Source organism: Camelus dromedarius, chromosome 3, assembly GCF_036321535.1.
Source record: "Camelus dromedarius isolate mCamDro1 chromosome 3, mCamDro1.pat, whole genome shotgun sequence".
NCBI classification, from domain to species: domain Eukaryota; kingdom Metazoa; phylum Chordata; class Mammalia; order Artiodactyla; family Camelidae; genus Camelus; species Camelus dromedarius.
Window position 1 is genome coordinate 10,258,238 of NC_087438.1, and position 16,483 is coordinate 10,274,720.

Genomic DNA, 16,483 nt, shown 5'->3' on the forward strand with positions numbered 1-16,483 from the left:
GCTGGGTTAGTCGGGGAATTAGTGTGAGGTGAAATCGTGGGATACGAGAACAGCCTGGACTTCAGTCCTGTTCAGTGAAGATGCCTTTAACAAGTTACCCTTTTTTCCAAGCCTTCATATGCAAAATGGCAGTCCCCACTCTCCTGCTTTCGAAAAGGTGGTGTGTTTAGCAGCCTGGCCACACCCCTGGATGTGTCTTTGGATTTTCCTTAGCTACATTCTTTGTGATCTCCCCACCTATGCTGGCTGGAAAATATTTTGCCTTTCCCTTGGAGCAGAAGAAATGTGGAAAATGTGCTCTTATCTTCCCTTAATTTTTTCCATAAGATAAGCTACTGCTGTAGCCATGTGGTTTGGGGATGGATGTGAAATTTGGATCCTTTGAGCAAAGACTTTAGGCACCAAAGAACCCAGGAGGCGGGACAGCAAACAGCCAAGCCCCAGAGGAGGCTCCTGCCCTGAGTAGCAAGTTCACCTGTGACCGTGGGCTCGACCGCCCTGGCCCCTTCCTGGAGCCTTCCCAACCGTGTTCTAGAGGGAAGGTGCTGGTCTACGGAGTGTCCTCATGTACGTCCAGCACCCTTCCCTCCAACTCCCGTGCAGGGAGTTCTGTTCTAAATTAGGGAAATACCTTCTGTAGCTAACCTTGCCCTGGCTTGATGGGGAACTTACCTCCTCAGATCTGACATGACCAGCAGAGCTGTTAGCACGGGTGCTCAGGGGGCAGCAAGAATGAGACACTTTCTTTGTAGGAAACGTGGTCTGCCTTTAAGTTTCCAGGGTGAGCCACGGGGTACAGCGGCACCCTGAGCGGAGACCTGCTTTTGGCCTCGGCTCAGAGAAAGTCGGGCTTGTCTGCTCCCGCCTCTCCCCAGCAGAGTTTCACAGCTTCCTTCTTGTCATCTGTGTTTGCACATTGTCCCTAGGATCCTAAGGGGACCTGACCTTCTTTCCCTTAAACTGAACGTCCTTAAGCCCAATCTGAACTGAGCATGAAAACAAAAAACCTTAAATACCAACACCTTTTGCCCACTTCGCAAACATCTGCACCCAGTTTCCCTCCTCCTGGTTTTCCTATCATCATCATCATCATGTATTAGGCATTCTGCCAGGCACTAGGGGCCAGGCCCAGACCTCCTGAAGGGGCGTGGCTCCCTGTCAGAGAGGGCCTGGTGGTTCTTGCTCTGTAAGCTAAGACTCGCAGATTGGTAGAATTCAGCTTGGTGACACAGAAAGAAGAGGACATTAGAGGCAGGCTTGGGGGACAATAGTTCAGATCATTGGGCAGTACGGCCACCTGGCCTGTGAGGCTGGAGTGATGGCTGGGCCCCGGGGAGCCCCGTGCAGACACCCAGCCTCTCCTCTCTACCGACCCCTCTCCTCTGTAGCAGAAGAAATGTGAAAAATGTGCTCTTTTTTCCCCTCAGTTTTCCCGGGGGCGGGCCCTGAGCTCTCCGCCCTGTACCTGGCCGTGCCCTCCTCTCCTCCGTCCTCTCTGCCTAAACAGTCCTCCTGCCCCACTGCCAGCCCTGGCCCTGCAGGTCTGGTCTCTTTCCCTACCATCTCCAGCTTCTCTCTCTCTTTGCTGCTTTTTCTTCTGGCCCAAAATATTTACACACGCTCCCTTCTCTGAAAGAACAGCTCTCCATCGTGCTGTTTCTTGGATACCGGTTGGAGCGTTGTGCCGCTTTACCTGCCTCCCCTGTTGCCGGCTGTGCAGCTTCACGCATCTCTGTGTGATGACTCTGCAGGCAGCAGGGGCACAGCGACATGCTGAGGCCTGGAGTGGGCGTCCAGCAGTGGGTCATAGTGGGTCTGAACTGGGACCAGCCGCTCACGTAATGCCTCTCCGCTCGCTCTAGAGCAAAAATCTCTGATCCCATATGTCCACGGATGCGTGTCCACCTCAGTGTGTGTGAGGTAGGCCCCGAGGGGTCGATGACGGAGCTGGAACCCTGCACACGCCAGCCCGTGTGGGCATTGTGCATCACTGGACCACCGCAGGCTGGCTCTGGGAGGAGTTGCTCCGCCTCAGTCCATCAGGTGGTGCAGGCAGAGGAACCGCCCTAGACGATCAGACAGATTAGACATGCTGAGGTGGAAAGGGGGCCGTAAGACCTGAAGAAATAGGATGGCCTTCTCTCTCCAGCAACCCCCACCTTGTTTAATAAAGATCCTTCGAGGAGGGCGGGGGAAGGAGGATAGCGTTTTAAGCCAGAAGAGACCTGGGCTGTGAAGCAGCTCCAGAAGGAACTGGGCAGCAGATCTGGTCTACACCAACCGGGGCCTCCGTGTTGAGCCCGGTTATGTTCTGTGTTGGTTGCTTCATTCATGGAAAGCAGTCTGGCTCTTCCCTGAGAGGAAGGGTCAGCAGTCTTGCTGTAGCAGAGGGAAGAGAGGCCCACGCCTTCACCAACCTCCTCTTCCGCCCTCTGGCCTGACTGCTTTCTGTCAAAACAAAGTATAGTAGAAGTCTTACGGCAGAGTAGGTCTAAGGTCGTATTGTAGACATATGTATTTTTTGGACAGGATGTGCTCTGGAGGCACCTTAAATGGGAACAGAGGCATCTTTAGTGCTTAATAGGGAGGCTTTTTTCATTTTCTCAGACCTACGAAGGTGAAACAAACTTTGGTTCTAGGGAAAAGAAATTTCCTTTTCACAGTGTAAGATTGGTTCGTGTGTATCTTGGGGTTGTGTTTTGAAGGATCCTTTGTAAAATGAATTCTCAGTTGCCTTCAGTGTCAAGATTTTGAATTAGCCATTTATTTAATGAATTTTTCTTACAATCAACTTCTTCCAAAGAGTGTTGTGGTGTGAAGTGACATAGAGATTCAGAAAGGAAGTAGTGAGAGTCTTGTGGCTGATTTCATTTCAAATGTACTAAATGTACCAAATATAGGTTATTCTATAGAATAATTCTAGCATTCTGAGAAGGAGGAACCTGGAAAGAGCCTCATGTTTACTTGGTGGAAGCGAGTTGTGCAGCCAGTGTGACTTCTGCAGAACCACGACTCTGCCACGGGACCCCTTGTCTCGGGCTGTTCCGGGCGCTGCTGTAGCCACGTCAGTGAGCACTGGATCGTCTTACACGCGGTTTTACAGAGCGAAGACCCTCCTTGTAACTGACCTGAACGTCCATTCCTTTTCTGTGTTGCACAGTGATCGTGAGTAGGTACGTCCTGTTGACTGACTCCACACTGATGACTGTCTGGAGTGTGGCAGACACAGGCATGTGGGACGTTCACGCAGGAGCTTTGAAACAGGAGTTAAAAATGCCTTTGCACACGAAACTTTTTGTCAGTGACTGTGGGGCAGGAAGATGCTCTTTGACAGTCATCTTCTCTTTTATCTCCTAAATAGTCATCTGAGTTAAAGCTCCTTTTTAGAAGCTTGGATACAGCATCCAGTAAAGCAAGAAAATTCCGGTTCAAAGAAGAGGCCGGCGTCAAGAGCACCGAAGATTTCTTTACTACGAGCAGGACAGCTCTGGGGTAGCTTCTTCCCGCAGGTGCCTTCTCCCCTCTCTGCTTGTCCCCGGGGGCTCAAACCACCTTCCACTGACGTAACCTGTCTCAGAGTTGTTCTCCAGGAATCATTGCCGTCAGCAGCTTTTTATCTGTGCTGCGTAATTACCTCATCTTCCAGGATAAAGAAGTGTGGCAACACTTCAGGAAAACAATGAGTCCTTACACGTTCATTCTAGATTTTCAGAAGCTAAGCAGGCCGATTCTCTAACCCCCGCCCCCCCCGCAACAGTTTGCTCCTGAACTCGGTCATCTTTTGCAGGGAGGATTCTCCGAGCACAGCACATGGGCTCAAAGCACCTCCATGCCTTCGTCACGTCCGAAATTCAGGCCTGAAGTGCTTGTGTTTTCCTCATTTCCTATTTTTTCTAAGCTCAAGAAAACCCACCTCTTTCTCTCTCTCTTTTTTTTAAACCAGATTCTAAGTACAGCCTCTTGCTGTCTCCGGTAAGACCCGGGCTGTAGCTGCTATGGCTGGTAGGGAAAGGAGGATCTGATCCTCCTTTGAAAGTCGCTTGTGTTTCCTGAGTCCTAGCGATTATGCAGTTTTAATTTACTTCTCCAGAAAAAGAGGAAAGCAGTCGGGCCGCCATCCTGGCCTGGTTCTGCAGTGTCTCCTTGAATCCTCAGTGCAGGGGTCAGTACCCCACCCCACAGACCGGGAAGTGGGCCCAGTGGGAGATGCCCGCAGAGCCGGGGCGGTGGAACAAAGACAGGAGCCCAGGCCCTTCAGACTCGAAAGCAGCCCCCTCACCTGACAGCCCCTCCCCACTTTCAGTCTCACTTTAAATGACTCAGTTTTCCCTCTTGAGAGGACCCTGGCCGGGGCATTCAGTGTTCAGACGGTTGCGCTCTCCTGGCTGCTGGGTTAGTTCCTTCACCTCAGTGTGGCGGTTTCCTAGCTTATGAAGCAGGAGTGAGGTCGTGTCCTCACTGCAGGGCTGCTGTGGGCACAGAGCAGTGCCCCAGAGTTAGTGTCTGTTAACACCAGGGAGTCTGTTTCTTCCACAGCAGAAGGGTCCGGGGTAGGTTCTGTTCACGGGGAGGCCTTGGCCTTGGGTCTCAGAGAGGCTGTGTGCTAACCTGGCTCCCCTGGCCCCTCCCGCTGTGCTGAGGGAAAACCGTGTACTGGCTCATTGTCTTCAAGTGTCAAATGGGAAGTGAGACTAAATGAGTGCTGTTTAGTGTCCCAGAGCATTCGGGAATGCACTTGTTCCTTTGGGATGCTGAATGTGGTAAATGCCTTTACCTGCTGGCATCTGCGGAAAGCTTTCCAAAGTGTGAAGTGTAGCTGTCAGGAGGCACTGCCGCCTGCAGACCCACTTACCAAACTCGAGAGGTAATTGTCTTCACGACTCTAGGGACAATAAATAAGAAAACAGACTCGGTGCTCCAAAATGTGTTTAATAAAGCACGATGTGCCGTCCGTGCTGTCCAGCACCGAGGCCCTGCCGTGTCTCTGCTCAGAGCTGCAGAGCGCGGTCCTGGGGAGGCCCCGCAGGGGAAGCATGGATCTCCATAAAGCCCTCGTCCCCGAAAATGTCACTGCACAGTGCTGCCTCTGGTGTCAGAGAACATTCGGGAGCAACAGGTGGACAGAACCTGTGTATGCAGGAGCCTCTGATGCTGACAGCTGGTCATCACGAGCAGAGCTTTCTCTGTGCCGAGGGGCCACACTGAGTGGCCAGGGTGCCAGCCTCCCAGGAGGGGAGGACTGGGTGATGCCACCTGTGGAAAGTGCTCAGGAATTGTTCCATAGGTGAAGGCTGTTCTATTAAGACCTGTGTGTGTGTGTGTATGTGTACATACATATACACATACATATTTTTAATAAACTTTTTTAGACAACTTTCAGACTTAAAGAAAAATTGTGAAGATGACACAGAGAGTCCTCATAGCCTGCACCCAGGCTCCCGCTTATTAACATCTTCCATTAGTCTGGTACATTTGTTACTTTTGGTGCACTAGTACCGACCCAATATCACACTGATATTATAAAAATATAACGTGGAACCAGTAGTGTTATGATTAATGAGCTAATACTGCTTAACTCAAGGCCACCCTTTGTTCAGATTTCCTTAGTTTCTCCCTGTTCCAGGGTCCCATCCAGGGTCCTGTCCAGGAGCCACATTGCATATCATTGTCCTGCCTCTTCTTGGCTTTGACACTTTCTGTTGCTTTTTTATTATTATTATTGTAGTGGCCTCCTTGTCCCTCCTTCATCATTACCACCTTATTCTGATTCCAGTTCATGGCTTAACGCCTCCCTCGTTTGTCCACAAGGAGGGGCGACTGTCTCCAACCGGAGGCTGCGGGTCACTGTGTCAGAGCCGTGACAGGCGTGGGGCTCAGGCACCTGATGTGAGAGTGGTTTCCGTGCCGTCACTCAGACTCCCTGAGACCATGTGACAGTCTGTGTGGAGGGCTTCTAGTCATGGAGTCATCGCTGGCAGGTGGCCAGACTGCCCTGCAGGGGAGGTGGAGGCCCCGAGGTGCACAGGATGGAGAGTGGACGTTTATGAAACATGGTTTTGTTGTTACAGAGCCCTTTGGAAGTGGGCAGTTTCACCATCTCTGCTCTCAGCAGGAATCATTGCAACCTAGCTTTCAAGTGGGTCACAGTGACTATATATAAAACCCTTTAACTGAGCTTTTGAGCAGTCAGATTGGGAACTGACCGTGCTTTTCAGATTATTTCACGTAGTTGATTCCAAAGAACATGCCAAGTGCGCACACAGACGTTTTCTGAGCCTGGCCCTGCTAGTCAGTCTGAAGGGGTTCTTGGACATCTCTTCCATCATTTCTAGAAAGAGTTCAGAAAGATCCTTTGTTAATAGTACAGAACGTTCTTATGAGACTTGGATGGTACCGAAAAAGAAGAGTCCTCTGAAGATGGTTTTTCGGATGGGCAGGGAGAAGGAGATGGCTGTGAGCCTTGCAGTGTGTAAAACAGGGCTATGCTGGACACTGGGGAGGCATCCTGCGAGCTGAATGACACCCTCGTGGTGTAAGTAGGGCTCCAGAGCCAGGCAGACCTGGGGGGTCCTGTTCCACCACCTGCCAGCCTTGGCCCCTGCGTCTGGTGACTGCCCTCCACTCCTCAGTCTCCTGACCTGTGATGAGCCTGGGTTGGGAATGGACGGCCCAGCTCTGGGGAGGCACTGAGACCCCACGGAAGTACGTGCTCAGGACCAGGGCACCTGTGGGGTAGGAGCATTCAGCCTGTGGTGGTGACAGAGAGCAGACCGACCTTCAGCTGGCCTGTGTTACCACTGTCCAACTGCAGTTGGCCCCGCACCCCCTCATTGCCTCCAGGGTAGACTGCTCCACCCTCTCCTGCACCCAGACGCTTGGGGGGCCTCAGTCTGTAAGTGTGGGTGTTACAACCGTAATACCACTCTCAAAATCAGGAATTAGCACTTGCACATGATTCCCCCCTAATCCTCAGACCCCATGGTGTCCTTCGTAGCTAAAGGATCCGGTGGAGAGCCACCTGTGACGTCTGCTTGTCACATCTCTTAGTGTCCCTCAGCCCTGAGCTTCTCCTTGGTCCTTCCTTGACTAGTGTGACCTGACCCTTTGGAAGGTCTCAGGCCTGTTGTTTTGGAGAATGCCCCTCACTTTGGGTTTGTCCTCACCGCTGTATTCTGCTTACACGTCTCCGACAGGAGTGTCCTGGGAGCGCTGCCCTGCCCTCCTCATGCCATCCCATCAGTAGACACACGGGTGTAATTTGTCCTGTTACATACGGTGTTCACCGTGACCCCTGGGTTACGGCGGTGTCTGCCAGGCTTCTCTGTTGTGACGTGAGTGTTTCCCCCTTAGGATTTAGTAAGTACTTTGCAGGGAGGTACTTTGAAATTCTGTAAATATGCTGTTCCTTGTCCAGTTTTACTTGTTTGTGTCAGTCAGGACTCATGGTTTCCTGCTGAGTGGACTGCACTCCATCACCGTCACTGTTTACTCGGATGCTCAGTTTGTCCCTTATTTGGCCTCTCCAAGCTGGCTTCTCTGTCCTGTCCTGTCCACATTGTTCTGGACCATCTCCTTATTGTGTTTGGGCCACAGTAGGATGTTGCAGACTCATCTTGTACTCAGTCCCACCCCAGCCCTGGAATCCGCCACGTCTCCATGGAGCCTGGTTCTGACCAGAGGAGAGTGGCGCTTAGAAGTGGAGGTCGGGTACTAAGCCTGCTTACTGCTTTTGGGCCATTGCTGTTCCCAGGCTCCATCGGTGGATGGGGGTCAGGGGGAGGAACGTGAGTGAGTGTGTACTGTCTGTGTGTTGAAAACTATTCACATTGGTCCCCCAGTTCCAATCCAGTGACACAGGGTTAATGCAAGTGTTCTCCTTCTCCATATTTGTAACCCCTTCTCCCAAATGAGGAATTCTTATTGTCCTGAATGTGTGGCTTTTTAGACGAAATGCCCCTGGAGGTCACCAGTCTCCCACCCAGGAGGCTGCCCATAGCAGGGGCGCCCCGTGACCCTTCGGTCTGGGACTCCTTGCAGGGGCACGCTCCCCACACTCTGGACCACTGCCATCTCACCTGAGATGCCAGCCCTGGGACTGAGATGCTGGGGAAGGAGGAGGATGAGGGCTCAGCCTGTTCTCACGGAGAACTACACACTTGCCCTGGGCCTACCTGGAGGCCTCGCTCCTGCTCTTCCTGGCACTGTTCCTTCCTCTCCAGCCTGTCCGCTCCTCCCTCCGCCCCCAGCAGCAGACCTCTCGCTAGCAGTTCCTTAAACAGTACGGGGGCCCTAACAGACCTGTTTATTTTATTTGAGGAACCCGTTTGCAGCCTCTCATTTATCAAGAGTTAGAGTAATTTTCAGAGTATTTTAGACACCCACTTGCACTTAACTCTCAGCTCTTTAAAATGCCAGCTGCTTTATAGCCATTATAGTTATTGTTTCCTTTTTCTCAGAAAATGTGTACTCTGAAGTAGAAAAAAAATTTATAAGTGCAGAATTACTGATCAGGAGAAACACAGGAAGAGACACTAACTCATGTTTGTTTGGAACATACCCTTTTCACTTGCTCTTGGGGAATTATCACAAAGTGGTGTATCATATTGAAACACACAAAACTGGAACTCTCCACTCTGCCATAAAACCGGGAGAAAAAGTGAAGCGGGCATTTGTGGCTACGAGCTGCCTTCTGGCCATGCAGCAGCAAAGAGCTGGAAGCCCTTTGTGAGTCACAGGACAGCCAGCAGCTGCCTGCAGACACCCCATTCCTGCTGCAGACGGAAGGGCTGCTGTGAGATTCAGAGTTTAACAGCCCAAAACAAGAATGGAAGAGGCTGCTGATAGAGATGTACTGGATCCTAAAACCATCTCTTCCCAGCCTGTTTTTCCTGTTTGATTGGCAGAGACAGTCAGGAATATCACCCGCAGACTCTTGCAGTATTTCGTGACTCCCAGCCTGGCCAGTTTGTTTTCTTGTTCACCTTCTGTTTCTCTGAACATTCTCTTCTGCAGAACACATACACCAATGCGGATAAGTTACTAGAAGCAGCAGAACAGCTGGCTCAGACCGGGGAGTGTGACCCAGAAGAGATCTACCAGGCTGCCCACCAGCTTGAGGACCGCATCCAAGATTTCGTCCGGCGAGTGGAGCAGCGGAAGATCCTACTGGACATGTCGGTGTCCTTTCACACCCACGTGAAAGAGGTAAGGCATCCGGAGCCCCCGTCGGAAAGGGTCTTTGAGCGCCTTGGAAGGATGAGGGCGGTCACAATGTCAGAAGTGGACCGGAAGTGGCCAGCGATGACACGTAGCTGGTTCTCGCTGAGTGGGGACTGAGCTGGCCTCCTTGCTGGCCTTCCTCGCCACAGGGACACATTGTGGCCCTCGGATTGGGGAGCAGTGTCTGCCAGAGCAGACCCGTGAGGGTGGAGGCAGCCAGGGAGACTGTGGATCAGGAGGCGAGCAGGGAAAGCAGGAGCTGAAGGAGATGTCATCACCTTGGAGAGAGGCAGGGCGTGTCCGCTTTAGCAGAGATAGATGACCTATACATTGCGGTCAGAGGTCAGAGCTGTGGGGCTTCCTTTCTGCCTATTCCCCTGTCATGTGGCCGAAGTCATGGCCATTTGATTTTATCAGGCTGTGTGACTACTTTCAGATACTCACAGAAGTGAATTCTGCATAATGTTGACTTTAAATGTACCACAGCCAACATGGCCTTAGTCATATTAGTGCTGCTGTCATGGGTGTGCTCCTGCTGGTCAGCTTGTCTCAGAAGAAGAGATAATGTGTTATTTGATAGATGGTAAGTAGGTTGGTACTGATTATACACTGCATATGTGTTACGCTTAGTGAAAATTGGAGAAAATTACAATTGAAGAAACTATCATGTAGCTTTCGAGATAAAAAGGATTTGTAGTAAAAACAAAGTTTTTAGTAGGAGTACGAATTGATTAAGGATGTCAACTTTATCTTATTTCTAAGGAAAAAAATTCTCCATTTCACAGCTCTTTATAAATTGGAAATGAGGGGCCTTTTTAGGTAGTTTGGGATTAAGTTCACAAAGGCTGTGGTAACAGGTTGTGAAGAGGGATGGGGAACAGTCAGATCATGGGGCCCACTTGGAGAGGGCTGGGCCTGGCTCAACTTGTTTATAGGCATCAGAGATCAGGGACCAATGAAATTTTTTAAAGGAAAAGAACTTCACCTCCATGTCAGGGATCTTGGGCAGTCAGTCCTCAGCCAGGCTATTTGTAACTTGAAAGTTTGGCTCCAGGAAAACCAGACTCACTTTCAACTCTGAAACACCACGAGCCCAGGAAGACAGCGTAGGGGGCGTACTTGGCAAACTGCTGGGACCCTGAGCAGCCCTTTCTGCAGAGGGGCTGGTGCTTTGTGGGCCCTGGACAGTTGTCAGAATAGAAAACTGCCAGGACTGGCTTCTTTCCCTGCTTTAATAATGCCAAAACAAAAAAAGACTTCCCAGCATTTACAAAGAGACTATTTATTTTCCAAGGAGACACGTTCAGTGGATATTGGTCCACGGCAGTTCTGATCACAGGTGCACGTGGCAGCTTGAGTCAAATCACAACAATGAACCAGTCTGCTGCCTCTGCCAGCTCCCTCCTCCGCCTCCTGCAGCCCTGCAACCAGGAAGAGAAATTTGGTTAGACTGTTCTCTTGCTTTTGAACCAACAGTGATTCTTTGTGTATCTGGAACACCAGCCTGAAGCCCCGAAGCATCCTTGTGGTCTGGCCCATGCAGAGTCAGATGCACTGCTCTCCTTCACTTCCCCAGTTAGCGGATCCTCCTGCACTCTCTAGAACTTTCTTTACGCCTACCCCTGTTATAGCACTTGTCTTGTGGTATAGTTTTGTGTTACCCTCTTCTTCTCACCAGTATTAGTACACTAACTTTTCTGTATTTTACATGTTTTTACCCTCTAGCTGAGAGGGGAGGAAGATACCAAGTGTGGAAAGGGAGGCTGTGCCTTTGTTAGACTGTGACAGACAAAGCCGGGAGGAGCTCTGAGCAGCCCAGACCTTTGGGAGGGAAGCACGGTGGGCGGGGGCTGGAGTTCTGCATTGGGGCAGCAGGGGGCGCTGTGGACAGGACGGTGTTTATAGAGCGATGCGGGCAGCACCAGGCAGCCAGGACTAATCTGATAAGTGTCTGTGTGACATGCCTTAGGGACACTCTAGCAGGATTTGTGAAGATATAACTTGCATTTAGGACAAAAAAGATTCTTTCCCCAAAGTATTTATAACTTAGATCACCTTTTCAACTTTGGTATGATTTTCAAAAAGGAGGTACTAAAGAAAACTAGACTGAGAGCCTTTTACAAATCTGTTCTCCAGAGACGAAGTTTGGGCTCACTGATTTTTGTAACATCAGTGGCATTTTTAAGGAAAAACATGGTAAAAGCATTCCAGTTAGTAAACTACAGGGTCTGTTTTGTCACACTAGGTTTGGAAGTTTATTGAAAAATGAAAATACGTTTTGTTTTCTTGACTTACACTATAGGAACTTCTTGTACGTATGAAGTTTGTAGACTAAGGGGAACTTAAGTCTGTTTTGAAAGCTAAGTGGTTCACCTTTACAATTTGAGAATTTTCAGTACATTCATTCTTTCCTTTATTATATGAAAAACCTTCACAGTAGCAGAGACGGTGGTATGTTCACCATGATTTGGTTCCCCTTAAATGTGTGCCCCTAAGGTGACCTGGGCTAGGGAGGGGTTTTGTGACAGCCGGGGAAGGGTGCATAGCAGGACGCACACGTGCTCGGTGACGGGGAGGGCAGGTGTTTGGGGAAGCTGGCCGCACACAGTGTGGAATACTGTCTGACCCTTCCCCAAGATGTGCTTGGACTTTGTTTTTAGCCCCAGCCCTTTTCTCAGTGGATTTATTTTTTTCTGACGAGCCCCAGCATCTTCTTTAGCCTCCTTTCTCTGTGCTACACGAATGCCCTCAAACCTGCAGGGACACTTGGTAGCTTTTATGCAGGAAGGAATGGTTTCTTCAGTCATTGTGTTTTGAAACCAGTTATTGAAAGAAAACTCAGATTCGTTTAGAACATACTTCATTATGTATTTTAAAACAAAATTAAAAGTGAGAGAGGGCCAAGAGGAGGAAGTCATGCTAATTAAATGTGTTTGCATCAAGTCACTAAATATTTTAATATAGCAGATGAATGAAGAATGGCTAAAAGATTTAGGTTATCAGAATTAATTTTTCTCAAGCAGATCATACAATTTAAAATAACACAGAAGGAGGCAGAAAAAGCGCCTTGCCTTTGTCATTTAGGCAAATATGTGAAGCTTTTTAGAAGTTAACGTTCAAAGGCTTTCCGATGCGGGGCTTACCGCTCGTCACTCCCAGGTGTCCGGCAGTGCTTTTATTTCTCACTTTATCCAGGGCGTAGCCCTCTCTTTTTTGCAGTGAATTTCTGGCCCTCTGAGGAGCAAGTAATACAAAGGCGATCTCATTAACGACCAGCTTTGGAAAGGTGCCAGATCAAGGTGATATCTGCTCAGTGTTGGCTCAGGATTCTTTTTAAGAGTCACACCTGGAAGAAGGCTGGTGGTTTTAAGTCTCTTCACAGACCAGGCACTTAGATTCCGCAGGGAGTCCTCGAACTATAGTCTCTTACCCCCAGAGGACAGAATGGACAGTGCTTGTTCCCCCGGAAAGAGAGAGAAGAGGAGATACAGACCCTTGAACACCCGGGTTTGAACCGCGCAGGTCCACTTCCACGCAGATGTCTTTCAGTAGTAAACTCTGTGGTACCACACGACCTGCAGTTAGTTGAATCTGCAGATGCAGAACCGCAGATGTGGAGGAACCACAGAGGCAGAGGAACTGTGGATGTTCAGGAACCACGGGTAGGAGGGCTGACTGTAAATTATACATGGATTTTCACCTGCATGGAGGGTCGGTGCCTCTAACTCCCAGTTGTTCAAGGATCAGCTGTATTTTCACGTAGATGGCAAATGTTTTATACTTTAAGGCTGAATGCGGAAGGTGGTTGATAGAAGTGTCAGCCTCAATTTCACCCTTAAACCCAGATTTGGAAGCATCCTGGGACCCTTTCCTCAGTATTTTCCTCTGAAAGGAATTCATGAAATGTTTGACCCACTCTCAGAAGGCTTGAGGACTATCTGTCCTTTTTTTTTTAAAAATGTTTTTAAAGTAGTATTGTAGTATTTAAAAGGAATGTTGATCAACCTAACATAAATCTAATTTTATTTTAAGGGAGTTTTTGTTTTCCACTTCAATCTTTCTCTTCCCTTCAGTATTTTGTAGCATTTTATTCACATCAGTTCTGATTATACTTCTCCCATCTTTAGGCCTTTGTTATCTGTCCTCCTTTCCTTTTGAATGTATTTTCCACTGTTCATTCATTCATTCATTCATTCACTCTTTCACTCATTCATTCCAGTGTCTCCCAAGCCACCTGTAATATACGAGGGAGGTGTTAGGAAAACGAACAACTAGCGGAAAAACACATTTCTGCTTTTGTGCATATCATGCATTTTAGACACGTGTTTGTTTCTCCTGGTGGATGTTAAGTTACTTGAAGACTGGAACCCTGTCTCACTTATCTTTGTCCTCTGCCTCCCAGACTTAGCCTACAGTCAGCTTGTAGAACAAATGATGTCTATTTCTAGCACATCATTCTGAGATTTCATGATAGAGGACGTAGCTCCATTTTCAAATATAGCAAAAGCATGATTATTTTCATCCATTCATACTCCGACTTCATTCTCAAAATTAGGTCCCAAGTTAATTGATAATTACCTTTGAAATGTGTGGGTTAGTTGAGGCAACCAGGTGGTGACATTGAATTCTCAGCCAGAGTTTATTTCTGGAGTTGATTCAGTGACCTTGAGCTGGTTTTTGTTCACTTGATGCCCAGAAGCCATGGTTTCCCAGGAAAGATCATTCTCATTTGAATCCAGCTGTGATTCTTGCTGGGTTAAGTAAAGAAGCCTTTTGGTTCTGCTTCTGCAAACTTACACACTGAACTGGGACAAGTTTTTGTTTGGGGTAGTGCCTGGGAAAAGAGGAACCTTTCATTTTATTCAGACGTCCAAAAGAAAGGCCTCCAACCACCTGGAGATTTTTGGGTCCCAGCATCCCAAGCTGGCTTCATTTTCATGCCTAATGGTCAGGCAGGCAGAGCTCCTTCTCTCCACTCTGGCCGGTGCCCGGCCCTCCCCGGAGAGGCAGAGCCAGAGCCAGGGGCCCTTGCCTGGTGGCCATGGGGGGTCACCGCTCCTTGAGTGTGCAGCTTTCCCCGCTGCCTCCCCTGCTGTCCTCGCTGAGTTTGAAAACGATACAGTGCATTCTCCACCAGCCACTGCTTCAAGGGCCCAGATCCCTTTCCTCTCCTTTCCCTGTGAAGAAGCAACCAGGTACCTGGTGGTTAATTCAGGAAAATTGACTTCAGGTGCCCCGTGCCCCTGATGGGGACCCGCTGCCCTCTGAGGGACTTTGTAACCACCTGTGGTTGCAGCGCAGACCCATTCACGACGCCTGGCTTTGCAGACAAGGCCTCTTTCCGTTCTGCACGGCGTGGCTCTCTGCAGGGCGTGGATGTAGTCCTTCTCTGAGTGATCCCAGCCTCTCCAGCACTGGGTTCCTCCACATCCCTTTTGTCTCCTGTGTAGAGGTCTCTCAAGTTTGGTTCCCAACTTTCCTGCCTTTAATTTTGACCTTCTCAGCAGTGTTTTTGCTGATGACCCATCTCTCTCCATTCTCTAAAATGGTCAGCTTTTTTGTTCATTCCTGTATATGTGTGATGCCTTTAAACGTATTTCCCAGCTTCTTTTTTTTTTTTAACTTTTTATTTTGAAATAGCTATAATCATAGAAAGTGGGGGAAAAAAATAAACGAGGAGGTCCCTGCATCCTGCTCCCAGCCTCCCCCAGCGGTCACATCTCGCATGACCACAGTGCACTGTCAAAGCAGAAAAGTGACTTTGCTACACTCCCCAGAGCTTGTTCTGGTTTCCCCAGGTGTGCTTGCACTCGTGTGTGTGCGTGTGCACATGTGTGTGCTTAGTTTCATGCGGATTTACCGTGTGTAGATTCCTATAACCCCTACCACGTGCAGAGTCGTGTAAGATCACCCATCACCAGCGGGCTCCCTCCTGCCGCCTCCTTCTCTGTGCTCCGTCCCTACCCCATCTCTAACCCCTGGCACCCTGGCAACCCCTCGTCTGTTGTTCTCCATCTTTGTAATTTTATTTCACAAATGTTACATAAATGGAATCATATAATATGTACCTTTTTGAGACTGGCTTTTTCTACTCAGCAAAATTCTCTCGAGACCCACCCCTGTTGTTGCTTCATTTCTGAGTTGTGCTTCATGGAGTGGATATGTCATGCTTTCCTGAACCATTTACCCTTTAAAGGACACCTGGGATATTTTTAAGTTTTGGCTGTTGCAGAAGAGAAGCTGTGGACCTTCATGTACAGGTTTTTGCAGGAAACTTAGGGTTTCATGTCTCTGGGATAAATGCCCAGAAGGTCAATTGCTAGGTCTTTTGGCAAATGCTTACTGTTCTGAAAGAAACGGTCAAACGTTTCCAGAAAGGCTGTAGCATTTTACATTTCCACAAGCAACGATGAGTGATCTCTAGCTTTTTAAAATCTCAGAAGTTCAGGATTGCTTTGATATGTTTGTCAGTGAGAAAGGTTAAGATCAAATGCATAATATTTGGGGATGTAAGGTTTACCTTATATAATCAAATCTCAGTTTTTATGTTTAACATTCAATTCTTTGGTTGAACTCTCTGAAAACACTCTTAAATGTTTGATTTCTTTAGTTTATTATCTGGTATAGATACAAATGAGCAATTAAGTGGCCGAAAGCAAGAGGAAACTAAGGACCTAGAGCCATCTACTACATCATTGGCCCCTGCAAGACTGAGCATTAGATTTGACTTAGGACATTCTGCTGGTTTAGCAACTTTGCCTTCACATAGATTGTGGTATCCGGTTGTTTTTATTTTTAAACTGATGGTCTTCCTGTAGGTGGAAATATAAAAAAAAAAAACTATAATCAATTATATTTTCTTTCTGTAGAAATGGAATTTTTTCTAACAATAAATTGAAGTATGGTTGATGTACAGTATTATGTTACAGGAATACAATATAGTGATTCACAATTTTTAAAGGTTCTACTCCATGTATAGTTATTATAATATATTGGCTCCATTCCCCATGTTGTACAGCACATCCTTGCAGCTTATTTTATACCTGATAGTTTGTACCTCTTAATCCTCCACTTCCACCTTGCCCCTCCCTCTTCCCCTCCCCAATGGCAACTACTAGTTCCTTCTCTACATGTGAGTCTGTTTCTTTCCTGTTATATTCACTAGTTTGTTGTATTTTTTTAGATTCCACATGTTAGTTATATCTTAGAGTATTTGTCTTTGTCTGACTTATTTCACTTAGCATAATGCCTCTGAGTCCATCCA

At 48.3% G+C, this 16,483-nt stretch overlaps 1 protein-coding gene across 2 annotated transcripts in view; it reads left to right on the forward strand.

Moving 5' to 3' along the window:
• The window catches only part of TRIO (trio Rho guanine nucleotide exchange factor), a 331,311-nt gene that overhangs the window by 170,924 nt on the left and 143,904 nt on the right, over window positions 1-16,483 (forward strand). For both annotated transcript variants that reach the window (XM_031443331.2, XM_064479579.1), the window contains exon 11: window positions 9,013-9,204. In XM_031443331.2, the coding sequence (XP_031299191.2) occupies window positions 9,013-9,204 (192 nt within the window). The remainder of the gene's footprint in view (window positions 1-9,012; window positions 9,205-16,483) is intronic.